Below are 13,048 nucleotides of genomic sequence, written 5' to 3'. Positions count from 1 at the left end.
ATAGAGAAGGGGTGTGATGTTGGAGGCAAGGCAAGGAATTTCCCCAAACTTATAGTTTTCCCTTTAAGAGGCCGCTGATTTGGAAAGCTGAGAAAATGTATTCTACTTCAACCTACAGACAATTACCTGCTTTTAAAGGAGTATCCACCTTTGCAATATCAATGTTTTTTTATGTCTTGTGGAGAATATAATTCTGTTGCTCATACGGTTGTATTTTACTCTCCACTATGAATTATTTAGAGCATCTTCTATTTTAACTGTACACCAAGACATCATTAGAGGTTATCTAATAGCTAGATCATCATTTCATTTTCCCATGGAGGCTTGTGGGCCAATTTTCACCCTGTTATACTCTCCAGAATAATGAAACTAATTTGGGATCTTGCTGTGGAATTAAATGCTCATACAGATCCCACCTCCTCTGAGACCATAAACATCTGCCATAACATTTATTATTGCCAAATAACCTTACTATTACCAGTGCAACTGTCAGTGGAGGGAACGAGTTTAGGGACTGGCAGAAATGTTCTGGGAAGTATTGCATTGCCAATGGTTTGTAGTCTAAGAATTTTGGCACCAAATAACCATTTTATTATTATTAGATCCTCCATTATTTTTCCTAATGTTGAGGATACAACTGTACCTAGATGATCATTTAGACTATCCAGTATTCATGTCAGTTCTGAGGTAGTTGTAGACCTTCTCGAGAAGTATTTGCTACAGTTGTTATCATACTGGTATTACTTCACATTTGCTGAGCCTTTATCCCTGGTGGCTAAGAGGTTAAAGTGTCTGCCTCTAATGCGGGAGACCTGGGTTTCTTCCCTGGGTCGGGAAGATCCCCTGGAGAAGGAAATGGCAACCCACTCCAGTATTCTTGCCTGGAGAATCCCATGGATGGAGGACCCTGGTGGGCTACAGTCCATGGGGTCGCAAAGAGTCGGACACGACTGAGCGAATTAACTAACTAACTATTATGTACAAGGCACTTTGCTAAGGGCTTTGTATGCGTCATCTCAATCACCACACTTGCAAAACAACATTACACATCTAATAAAGACCCCACCCAAGATTCCAGCCCAGGATGTCTGGCTGCGGAACTCCTGTGCATGCGCAGGCAGGCGCATTATGATCTTCTATGACCCTCCCCTTGGGTATGGAGCAGGCAGCAAAAAGTGAACGTAAAAGGACAGATGGTAAAGTCCTAACAAGAAGCAAAGCCAATAAGGGCAGAGCGAGTCATCCAGAGTTCTCCTTTTATCTTCTGCCTCCTCCCTCCTCCCTTCTGCAATCTCCAACTCCATGGTATTAGGGAATGAATATTGTTAATTTTATTAGTTTTATGTATTTTTATATTTGTCCCATACACACTATCTCCTCTGCTTCTTACTTTGGTTTAGGACTTCTCTTCTGCCTGGTTTACTGAAATACCGTCTTTATTATCTCCCTTCCTTTAGCCCTAATCTACAATCAACTCTCCTCACTAGTACACAAGTGATTTTTCTAAAATGTAAAACAACTGATAAGACTCCTCTGCTATAACTGTGATTCCTCATCACTAATACATAGTCCAGACCCTTGAGAAAAGCATGTCTTGGTGTCCTGACTTAGCCTGTGCCCGTTTCTCTGGTTCACACGGTGGAAGGTATGGGATGGAAATAGGACAGCCTCATTTTGAAGCCTATGTAAGGAATTTTGTTCTATCTGAAATTTAGTGAGGAAAAAAAATGGCTTTCAAAGAGGAGATGGTCTATTAAAAGTCTAAAAAAATGTCAAAGTATCTTTAATGAGAAGGTGTTCTATTTGGCAAGACAAACAGTGGAGAGGCAGGTCAGATTTGAGAATGTGAGGATATAAGAAACAGGAAGGAGGATATAAAGACAGGGATGGGTTTTCGGAGTGGAATTCCTTTCTATGTATTATTTTTAAAATGTTATTGTCTTTGTACTCTAGATCAAGAGAGACAGCACCACTTCAAACAATTCCATTTTTCAAATACTCCCAGTTGTGACTCTTAACTCTATGTAGGCAGGCAAATATAGTTTTCTGTTATTATAAATATTTTATTATCTAAGCTATCTACTAAAGATTTTGTGTAACAAATCCTTTCTTATTACCTCAAGATTTATTGTTGAATTTGGGCCAGCCTAGAAAAATGTTATAGTTACTTCTCCAAAGGTAGTTGTAGACCAGTTATTCTGGCCAAATTGTTCTAATTTTGAAATCACCGTCCTATATTTTACAGTTAAATTCTTCTTTATTTGCCTTCTGTAAGCCCTTAGGAGCATACAAAATTAATTATAAATTATCATTAATTGTTTAATATTTATAAATCATTTTAAAGAGTAAAAAGAAGTACCCTTATGCTGATCATTTTTACAGTATTGAAGCAAAAATGACAAAATATTGACATTTATTAGGTTCCAGTTGAGGGAGGGAGAAATGAGTGGTATTCATTTTACCATTTGGATACATTTTTTATAAATTTCATAATGTGAATTTTTAAAAAAATTAAATGATAATGGTATTATCATATCTTCCCAAGTGTAAAGATTGTTTCATAGAGGCCTCTGAATCATCTGTTAAATTATAAATACCAAGTGGGTGCATTTGTTCATTCTAGCACAATACTGTTTTGTATAAAATCAGTAACTTTAAATACTAAGAAAAAAATGGATTCTGATGGTCTTAATAGTTAATGTTTACTGTATATTCTGAAATAATGATTTTTATTTCTCTAGGACTTTTCAGCATGGCCTGGGCGATTCTTCTTCAGATTCCTTGAAGCCAATTTTCAAGCAACCATTACATTGGCTTTCTTGCATATCACATTTCTACCCTTCTTTACTCAGGTGAGGACCTATAAAAACTATACCATCTATGGTTCTTTGATTCCTTTGACATTTAATAGAAACTCTTATCCATGGAGGTAAATACATCTTACAAGAAGAACTTAAAACTTTTGACACTACACAGGTAAGTAAAGAGTATATGTCTTTTTTGAGCCCCAGAATCTAAGATACAGGCCTCACAATCATGCTCCTAACATAGCTTTACTAAAGAGATAGAGAAATGTGAATTTTTTGGAATTTAGTTTTTATTTTAGCTAATTGCCTGGCCATTTTAAAATTCATTCTTGATTTATGACTGGGGATGTGACAGTTCTCCAACTAATTGTCCAAAAAAAAAAGGAAAAAAAGCAATAATCTTGGATAATTCATGTAACTCACTCAGAGCCTGAGGTAAGAGTTGAGAGAGGAGTAACTTTTAAAATTATAAATAGGGTCTTTCACTTTTATTATTTAATTAACGGCATTTAAACATAAGAAAAATCATTTAAAGCGTGAAACGTACTTCCAGAGTAATCTGATGACATTTTGTGGCATTACGTTTAATGTCAGTTTGAGTCTTTGCTGAATATATCATTAGAAAGTCCCTTTCCTTGGTATCTGTGAATAAATATATCATGTAGAGCTGAAGGAGATATTGTTAATTCTTGCACATTCTTGATTCATCTTGGAAATACACTATTAGTGATCTCACCATGTAAATGGACTGACTGTATTTCTCTCTTGAAGAACAAGAGTCCCACCTGGAAAAAGAGGGCAGGAAAACCTCTTTCACAAGTCTCTACAGACACAGTAAACGTAACTGCTTACGTTGTGCACCTGTCCCCTTGTACGTAATGGGGAATCCGAGATTAATGAGATATTTATCCTCCTACCTTCAAGGACCTCAAAGTATTGTTATTTGACTTACATGTAAAACATTTTCAACATCCCTGAACAATTCCTTATGACTGATCCCATCAATTCCTTATGATGAAAGCCTTTAATACTCTGTCATCTCCATATGCTGCAGCTGGCATGAAAATATACTCTTATGTCTTTGAGAATTAAATAACTGACTTTGATATACGTTACTGCAAACACCTGAAGGAACTGGATCTTTAACAGCGTGACTTAAGCAAACAGCCTGTGTCATTGTGATGAGTTCTCAAACTTCTAAACATACTTGCTCTCATGTTACTACCACATTTGCTTTAATCTATTTTTATTATCTGCTTTTATCTTAACCTGTAATCACTGGAGTTACTTCTTTAAGCATAGCTCTGTAAGAATTCCACCTCCAGGTTTGTTCTGTTCAGCCATCTAGAACCTGGGGAGTCAGAGGGTAAATGGGTTTATCTTTCAAATGCCTTTTCATGTAACAAGACTTTTCTTTATTTCTGCTTAATTATAGCAATCTATCTTTACTATTACCTTCACAAAAAGATTAGAACATGGTGGTCACTACTCAGCTCACAGTGGAAATGCAACCAGATACAAGTTCTGGAGGGCAATATAATAAACTGTATCAAAAACCTTAAAAATATTATGGCTCGTTATCCAGCAATTCTGTTTCTAGGAATCAATCATGAGAATTAATCAGAGCTGTTGAGAAAGTTTCGTATGCAAGGATATTCATCAGTGTATTATTTGTGAAAGGAAAAAATGGAAACGAATGTCTCACAGTATGCAATTAGACAACTCACTTATGGATTAGCCGTGTGCTAGACGACTGTGGGGTTATTAAAAAGGTTGATTTTGAAAAATATTAAATGGCAAATCATTGCAATTTATAGTTATGGGAAGACTACAGCTTAGTAATGATGTAGTAATCAAAGCCAACCTAGGCTTCAGAGTGATAACTCTCAAACTGACATGCCCAGTCCTTCATGAACGTTACCTCTTTCAAGCCTCACACCCAGCCTGTGAAGTCTGCTTTCATGGAGAGTAACGTGACATGCAGGTAGCAACTTTCTGAAGAGAGCAAATCTAGGAGACAGACTCTGAAGCTCAGCTTGTCTGCTCCTAAAGCCCAAGCACCAGACAGCTGTCCCTCCACCGTTCAGAGGGAGAGCAGTTCAGGGTGATGTTAACAGGGATTTAAGAAAAACCCAAGATTGTCAGTTATTCATTGTGTAAAGTATCTTTTTATGGTTCTACTTGCAGGAGCTCTGATATACTAACCTGTCTAGTGTTTACCTGAAGGAGGGATCTAGTGTAAAATTCCCCAAACTTACAGGTTATGAGAACCCCTGTTTCCCAAGGAATAAACAGTTATTGGAAGATGGGACACAATTGAGATGTGCTGAACATACCGGCTTCCCACCTGGCGCTAGTGGTGAAGAACCTCCCTGCCAAGGCAGGAGACGTAAGAGACATGGGTTCCATCCCTGGGTGGGGAAAATCCCCTGGGGAAGGGCATGGCAACCCACTCCAGTGTTCTTGCCTAGAGAATCCCATGGATAGAGGCACCCAGGGGACTACACTCCATAGGGTCACAAAGAGTCAGACATGACTGAAGTGACTTTGCACCCACACATGCACAAACCATGCCATACTACTCTATGTATAGCAGGAAAATAGGATGTATAGAAAAACAGATATTGAAAGGGTATATGAACTCTACATTAGAGAACTTTTACTTTGCATCTTTGTATTATAGGATTGTGATTGATTTTAATTTTTATCTATGTATTTTCCAAATTTCCTATAATGAAAGCAGCTTAATTTTATTAAGGTAAAAATAAATATTTAAAGGAAAGAGAAGCCTCATCTTTTGGAGTTCTTTGATCCACATGTATTACCCTAGAGCCCCTGTACAGAGGATTTCTAGCTCTGGGCACTTCCTTTACTCCAGCATCCTGTGTCTGGCTGTCCATATTTCTTGAGCTAGCCACCATATTACTGGAAATCTAGCTTGGTGTCCTCAACGGATCCTTCTTTTCACTCTTTCCTTGTCTTCTCAGCATGGTGTCTTTTCTATTAGAAGCACACCAGGCATCCCTGTCCTTCACCTCTCCCAGAGCTTGCTCAAACTCATGTCCCTTGAATCAGTGATGCAGTTCAGCCATCTCATCCTTTGTCGCCCCCTTCTCCTCTTGCCCTCCATCTTTCCCAGGATCAGGGTCTTTTCCAATGAATCGGCTCTTCCCATCGGATGGCCAAAGTATAGGAACTTCAGCATCAGTTCTTCCAATGAGTATTCGGAACTGATTTCCTTTAGGATTGACTGGTTTGATCTCCTTGCTGTCTAAAGGACTCTCAAGAGTCTTCTCTAGCACCACAGTTTGAAAGCATCAGTTCTTCGGCGCTCAGCCTTCTTTATGGTCCAACTCTCACATCCATACATGACTACTGGAAAAGCCATAGCCTTGACTATATGGATCTTTGTCAGCAAAGTGATGTCTCTGCTTTTTAACACACTATCTAGGTTCCATAACTTTTCTTCCAAAGAGCAAGCATTTTTAAATTTTATGGCTGTGGTCCATTGAGCTGTTGCCTGTTCCTAGTGTATTATTATCTTCAATTGATTCATCCCCATAGTTCTTTTAGATCCAGTCAGTCTTTCTCTCCAGCACATCAGAACAACCTTGGTCCATTATTACTACGGACTATTTTTACTATTATTTAATATGTTTTATATACCATTCTCAGAGAAGGAAATGGCAACCCACTCCAGTATTCTTGCCTGGAGAATCCCACAGACAAGGAGCCTGGCGGGCTACAGTCCATGGGGTCACAAACAGTCGGACCCGACTGAGTGACTAACAGCAACAACAGAAATACCACTCTACTGCTCAAGAAGAGCCGCTGCCTGGCTGGTTTCCCACACCGCCTGGCTGGTTTCCTGGGGTGCCCAACACTCTTCTCTGCTCTAGTTCTCAGTCTCTTGTCTTGTCTTTAAGACATAGTTATTCTACAGTTTTTGCTTTTACTTATTGCCTGTCCTTAGGTTTCAGTCTTCTTAAAATCTCATTTTCTCTGCTGAAATGCCTTTGGTTCTCCCTTTTGCCTTTTTGAATTCCCCACACAAGTACAGTATGAGCCCCTCTACCCTGACTACCTAACAGTTATTCTCCCTAACCTTCCTGTACAATCTACTTAGGAAGACCTGATCCACGGGATTTATGATCAACATGTTCAGAGCAGTGGTACAGTCAGAGGAAGCCAGGATAGCAATAAAAGTAATTTCAGAATAACTCATCTTATTCGTTTGCATCTGTCAAGCATTGCAGTGGGAATTCCTAGGCCACCATCATGTGACCTTAAAATTTTCACCTTCCCATTTCCTCACATATATCAGCTGTTTCTGTGTTTTTACCCTGCAAATTAGGCTCCAAACTCCATCCCTCACTTTAGCAACTAAAATGAACTGCTCAGGGAAACACATATGGGTTAAATAGTGAAAAACTAAAAATAGATTGTGATTTTTTTTTTTGAAAGGGTGAGGCTGAGACAAAATATTTAATTATGATGCATCTTAGGAATTTAATCACCTATTTGCTTGTTTATTTACAGCTTTGCATTGTTTCAGAAAGATTTAAGTTGACTTAACAATATTAAGTATATTAAGATAATGAATTAAAAGTGAGAAGGAAGAAGCAGAGCAAGGAGGCCATAAGATTGAGACTTACAACGAGAGTTACAGATGCATAAATAGCTGTATGCATCATACATTTGTCTATAGGATTTCTAGAGAAAGCCTATGAAGTATATAAGTCGGTAAAAATAGAATTGTTCGTGTTCTTCTAGAACTCCTGAAATAGTTTAGAGGAGTTTACTTTAGGGAAAGTATATGTATTTTCAAGGCAATAAGTAAAATGTACTGTATTCATTATCCCTAGCAGTAGTAGGCTAGCAATGTGAGTTGATTTAGAAAGGGCAATCAGTTTCATACTAGATTAAACTAAGGCACGTGGGGAATATATTAATCTCAGGATTGATAACTACGACAGCATATTGTGCTTTCATATAAATGTTCAAGAAAAAACATTATCCTAGTCAATTATACCATTGTTGCAGTATAATGTTTTTTATTTATTTTCCCAACTTTCATCATCTTGTGGTTCTTTAAATATTTCCAAATACTTTTCAGGTCTTCCTTAGCTAAGTAGGTCATAACCATACACTGAATCCAAGTAGCATAATCAGTGTGAGTAAACAGTCCATTCATTTTACACTGCTCATTTTCTTTTATGATGACAACATGATGTTTTGATTCATGGCCAGTCCATTCTGAGCTGTAGATATTTCTTTCTACTATGCTTTGTTTTCATTATGGTTTTACTCAATGTAATCCTGTTTTGGATTCATATCCTTTTTTTTCCCACTGCTTAAATATTAAGCTACCTTTAGCTTCATTATACTACATGCTATGTGAGTCTTTTCCTTTGTGCAATTTACCAAGATATATTCATTTCATCCTTTCAATAAATGCATTTTAAAATTTTTCTCCAAGCAAGGCATGTGCTAGGTGTTAGAGGAAAAAGATGGGCAATAAAATTTCTGTCTCCTTCGCAGGTTCATCTGCTTTGGCCTGGCCATTAAATATTGAGCATCTTTAGTATTCTATCATAGAACCTTTTCTAGGTGATGTCACACATGCCTCTGGTTTCATGTACTTTAATTGCCCCCAAATCCATATCTCTAGTTTTAACCTCTCCTAGGGCTAGAGACCTACTAACTCATGTGTGTGACTCATACATGAATGTCTTCTTCAGATTTATACCCAGTGAACACAGACAGACCTCAAGCTCAATATGACCATATTTGAACTTAGGAAACTCCCCTCCCAACTGATCGTCTTTTATTTTATTTCCATTTTGATTTATTGTACCTGCACGTGGTTGTGTAGAGGCTTCCCAGGTGGCCCTAGTGGTAAAGAAGCCACCTGCTAATGCAGGAGACATAAGAGATATGGGTTTGATCCCTGGGTCAGGAAGAAGATCCCCTGTGGAGGGGGTCATGGCAGCCAACTCCAATATTCTTGCCTGAGGAATCCCATGGACAGAGGAGCCTGGTGAGCTACAGTCCATGGGGTCGCAAAGTGTCAGACATGACTGATGCATTTTAGCACACGTGCACACACATGGTTGTGTAAGCCAGAGACCAGGAGGCATCCTGAACACTTCTCTCCTTTTCTCCAAGAGATCCAGTTCATGCTAAGTCTAGTTAATTTTAGCTCCTAATATCTGCTATCCATAGTGCCACCCTTGCTGTAGTGCTTCGTCTCTTTCCTGACTACTTCAATGACACCTCTGTTTCCTCCTGTATATGTGTTGACTCCCATTTCTAATATTCTCCAAACTACAGCGAGAGACTTCTCAAATCCAAAGCTATTTTCAAAACTAAATTTTATTATTTTACACTTAACTGTTCACTACCTTCTGTGAATTCCTCTTTATCCTTCAACATGCACACAAAATTTACCATGGCCTGTAAAACCTACGTAGATGTGGCTCACCCATCTTTGCAACCTTTTCTCATACCACACTAGCCTGTGATTTTTGCTTTTCACTCATTGGCCTTTTTTACACTTCCTTGCCACACAATATTCCTTTTTGCCACAGGATCTTTGCACATGCCTTACCTTACCCTGAGAGTTTCCCTGGTGGCTCAGAGGTTAAAGCGTCTGCCTGAAATGAGGGAGACCTGGGTTTAATCCCTGGGTTGGGAAGCTCCCCTGGAGAAGGAAATGGCAACCCACCCCAGTATTCTTGCCTGGAGAATCCCATGGACAGAGGAGCCTAGTAGGCTACAGTCCACGGGGTCCCAAAGAGTAGGACACGTCTGAGTGACTTCAGTTTCACTTTCACTTTACCTTACCCTGAAAGGCTTTCTTCTTTCACTTAGTTAATGTCAACGTAATTTCATATCTCAGCTCTGGCGTTACTTCTGTAGGGAAGCTTTTCATCAACCCCAAAGACTAGTTTACTTCTTACTACATCTTCTAATAGCATCGTGTGCTTTTCCTTCATTGAGTTTTCATAGTTGTAATTTCATCTTTATTTGTATGACCATTTAAACTATATATGTATTCCCCACTAAATTCTGTAAAAATAGTGACTGTTTGTTTTTTACTTAGTGTTGTGTCTCCGTCGCCTTGCACCTAGAAATCAGCCAGCTAATATTAGTTTACTGAATAAGTGGGTTAAGGAACAAATGAGTTATTGTAGTATTGTTTCAGATAGTACCACTTTAAATGTACATTTAACTCTTTTCAAATATTTGATCTGAGTGGTAAAGCTCTGTGATGGGAAAAAAGCTCTATTGAGGAGGTGGCTTCTAGTAACCTCAGGAGTGAACATCTGGGGAGGAGGACAAAAGAGAACTTTGGTCTCCCAGCAGCTGCTGTCAGGCTGTTCCATAGCACTGAAGAAAGAGGCTTAGAGAACTTGTACTCTGATGAGATGCCAAGCTTTGACATAGAGCCAACAGTCAGGGGAGAAGTAATGAGAGATTTTTGAACACCAAAGCTCTTACATGGCTGTTCCAGGGTGTGGATGGACAAGCAGCCGGATCTTTGAAAAGATTTTCAGAGAAAAAGCCATGTTTGTGGAGCAGTTATTAAAAGAAGTGAAAGTGTCAGATGAGCTGGATACTTGACGAAGCTAGATATTTCTTCATATCTTTCCTTTTCTATTGTGGCTTGAATGTATTATATAAAAAAGAATATAGCAATGGAGCCAGCAATGAGAGGATAAAAGACAACTATAGGTTTTCAGATGAGTCAGACAGGTTTGCAGACTTGTATAGTTTTGTAATTTTGGAAAGTTAAATAGCTTGTATCTTTGTGAGGAAGTTGAGACATAAATACAATATGATCATATCGATCCACTTGAAAACAGGATGCGATACCATGGTCTACGCCTCACATCTTGCAACATCTTCTTCCCTTAGCTTCTGAGACGTTCCCATGACAGAGTCATGAGGATTTAATTAGCTAGATGCCTACATGGCACCTACCACGTAAGTGCTTACTTAACAGTCATTCAGTGCTGCTGTGTTAGGAAAGAACCACGTTTCAGAAAGTGGCAGATCTTATCAGTTATCCAAACATGTTAAAAAGCCAACTCGAAGTGTGATAAAGTGGAAAGATTATTGAAGTACTTTCTCGTGGGGTCTCATGTCAGAAGAGACCTTTCTTGAACTCCTCTAATAAGGTCTTTATTATCTGGTAGACAAGGACCAGTAATAGTTAAAGGACCCCAGAGAGATAACTTCTGGTTCTCTAAAGGGTGGCTGAGGGAGTCAGTAGGACCCAGTATCTTAGTGCCCCAGGTGCTAGACTAGCACTTGTGGGGAAGTCCAAAAGTAATCGTTGGCATGAAGTATTGTTTTTAAAATTAAAATTAGATTCTCACAGGTTTTTTAGAAATAAGATACACTAACTTGTGTAACTCTAAAGTGTGGAGCTGGGGCTATGAATTTGGGGCACTAATATATCTTCGGATGATTTTTGAGAAATAGGGTCATCCCAAGTGAAAAAGTTTAGTTTACTGAAATCAAGAAATAATTTAGGTCCTCACAGGTCGAACACTTGTTCTTTAAGTTGTGTACCCATTATTGTAGATACCGTCAACTCTGAAAAAATGAGACTCTCTAAGAGTATCCATCTACCTCAGTGGACGAAGTTATTAAAAATCAAAGCAAATCCTATATATAAATGTGCAGGTGAAGCCTGTCTTGTTTCTACTTATTGAATCATCTGTAACTATAAAGGTCATAGAGACTTGGCTATACCCATTATATAGATTAAAATGTATGCAAGCATTTTCAGTGTTACAAGTACATATAATTTGTACATTCTTGATTAAAATGATGCAGCAAATATTTTGGATTTTTTTTATCTCCTCAAGCTCTTTTTCTAGGTACTAAAGAGAAAGATGATAGAACTGCTCTAAATATTTGTCTTATTTTCCTAGAACGATTTGGAAGGATTAGTTTTGGAAAGGCAAAAGTAGAATGGTAATACAGCTTTTCCTTCTCTGCTTTCATTTTCCTACTTCAGGGCTTTTACTCTCGGTTTCTCTTTAGTTATGCCCTTGCCTTTGTTCTCTGAATCATTTAACTTATGGTCTCTGGTATAAATTTGACCCAGTAATCCATGACAGGAACCATCTGGTCAAAATCAGTCCCTAGATACCTTAAATAACATGGCTCCAATTTGGGAATCAGCCTTGAGACCACAAACCTGAGTTTGGGTCAAAAACTTGGTATCCTCAATCAAGGAAGTTGAATAGAGCCAAACGTCCTCAAGGCTGAAAATTACCATGTACCCACCAAATATCAACCAGGTTGAGTGAAAGAAACACAGAGTAGTGGAATAGCCATGGATTTTAAAGTCAGAAAAACCTGGGTTCAAAGTCTGGTTGCCATGTTTATTGGCTAAATGACCTTACTCTATTTTCTCAGTATTCCTGAAACAAAGACAGATAAATCCTAAGTGTCTCCATGCATGTCTTATTTCCCGTTGTTCAGTCGCTCAGTCGTGTCCGACTCTGCAATCCAATGGACTGCAGCACGCCAGGCCTCCCTTTCCTTCACTAGCTCCCAGAGTTTGCTCAAGCTCATGTTCATTGAGGATAATGCATCTAACCATCTCATCCTCTGTCGCCCCCTTCTCCTCTTGCCCGCAATCAATCCCAACATCAGTGTCTTTTCTGGTGAGTCAGCTCTTCACATCAGGTGGCTAAAGTATTGGAGCTTCGGCTTCCCTATCAGTCCTTCCAATGAATATTCAGGACTGATTTACAAATTAGTCGACTGATTTACTAACTAAAGCAAATCAGTTAATTAGGATTAACTGTTTTGATCTCCTTGCTGTCCAAAGGACACTCAAGAGTCTGCTCCAGCACCACAGTTTGAAAGCATCAATTCTTTAGCGCTCAGCCTTCTTTATGGTCCAACTCTTAATGTCCGTACATGACTCCTGATGTCTTATTTTACATTTCCCCAAGAAGCAGTCCTCGAGAGAATAGTTTATTTTCTAAGTGGAAGAAACACTCGATGGGAGTAGACGAGACAAAGAAAGAAAGACAGCAGATAAAGAGCAGTGTAATCATAGGAGTAACTGGAATTTAAACCTTCTGGGGAAATTCTTGGAGCCAGTGTGAAAGGCATCTCACAGAGTTATTCTGCCAAAGGAACGAAGATGCTGAGGAATTTATTAGAAACTTTCATCGGTTATTGGCTGAAGGCTACTCTGAAGGTGTTAATTT

At 38.7% G+C, this 13,048-nt stretch overlaps 1 protein-coding gene across 1 annotated transcript in view; it reads left to right on the top strand.

Annotated features, from left to right (window-relative positions):
- The window catches only part of KIAA0825 (KIAA0825 ortholog), a 395,975-nt gene that overhangs the window by 116,536 nt on the left and 266,391 nt on the right, over positions 1–13,048 (top strand). Inside the window, exon 12 of the mRNA XM_052644057.1 lies at positions 2,742–2,852. Coding sequence (XP_052500017.1) covers positions 2,742–2,852 — 111 coding nt within the window. The remainder of the gene's footprint in view (positions 1–2,741; positions 2,853–13,048) is intronic.

This window comes from Budorcas taxicolor, chromosome 7, assembly GCF_023091745.1.
Source record: "Budorcas taxicolor isolate Tak-1 chromosome 7, Takin1.1, whole genome shotgun sequence".
Taxonomy (NCBI): domain Eukaryota; kingdom Metazoa; phylum Chordata; class Mammalia; order Artiodactyla; family Bovidae; genus Budorcas; species Budorcas taxicolor.
Note: the sequence above shows the minus strand (reverse complement) of the source record. Positions and strands in the feature narration are given on the sequence as shown.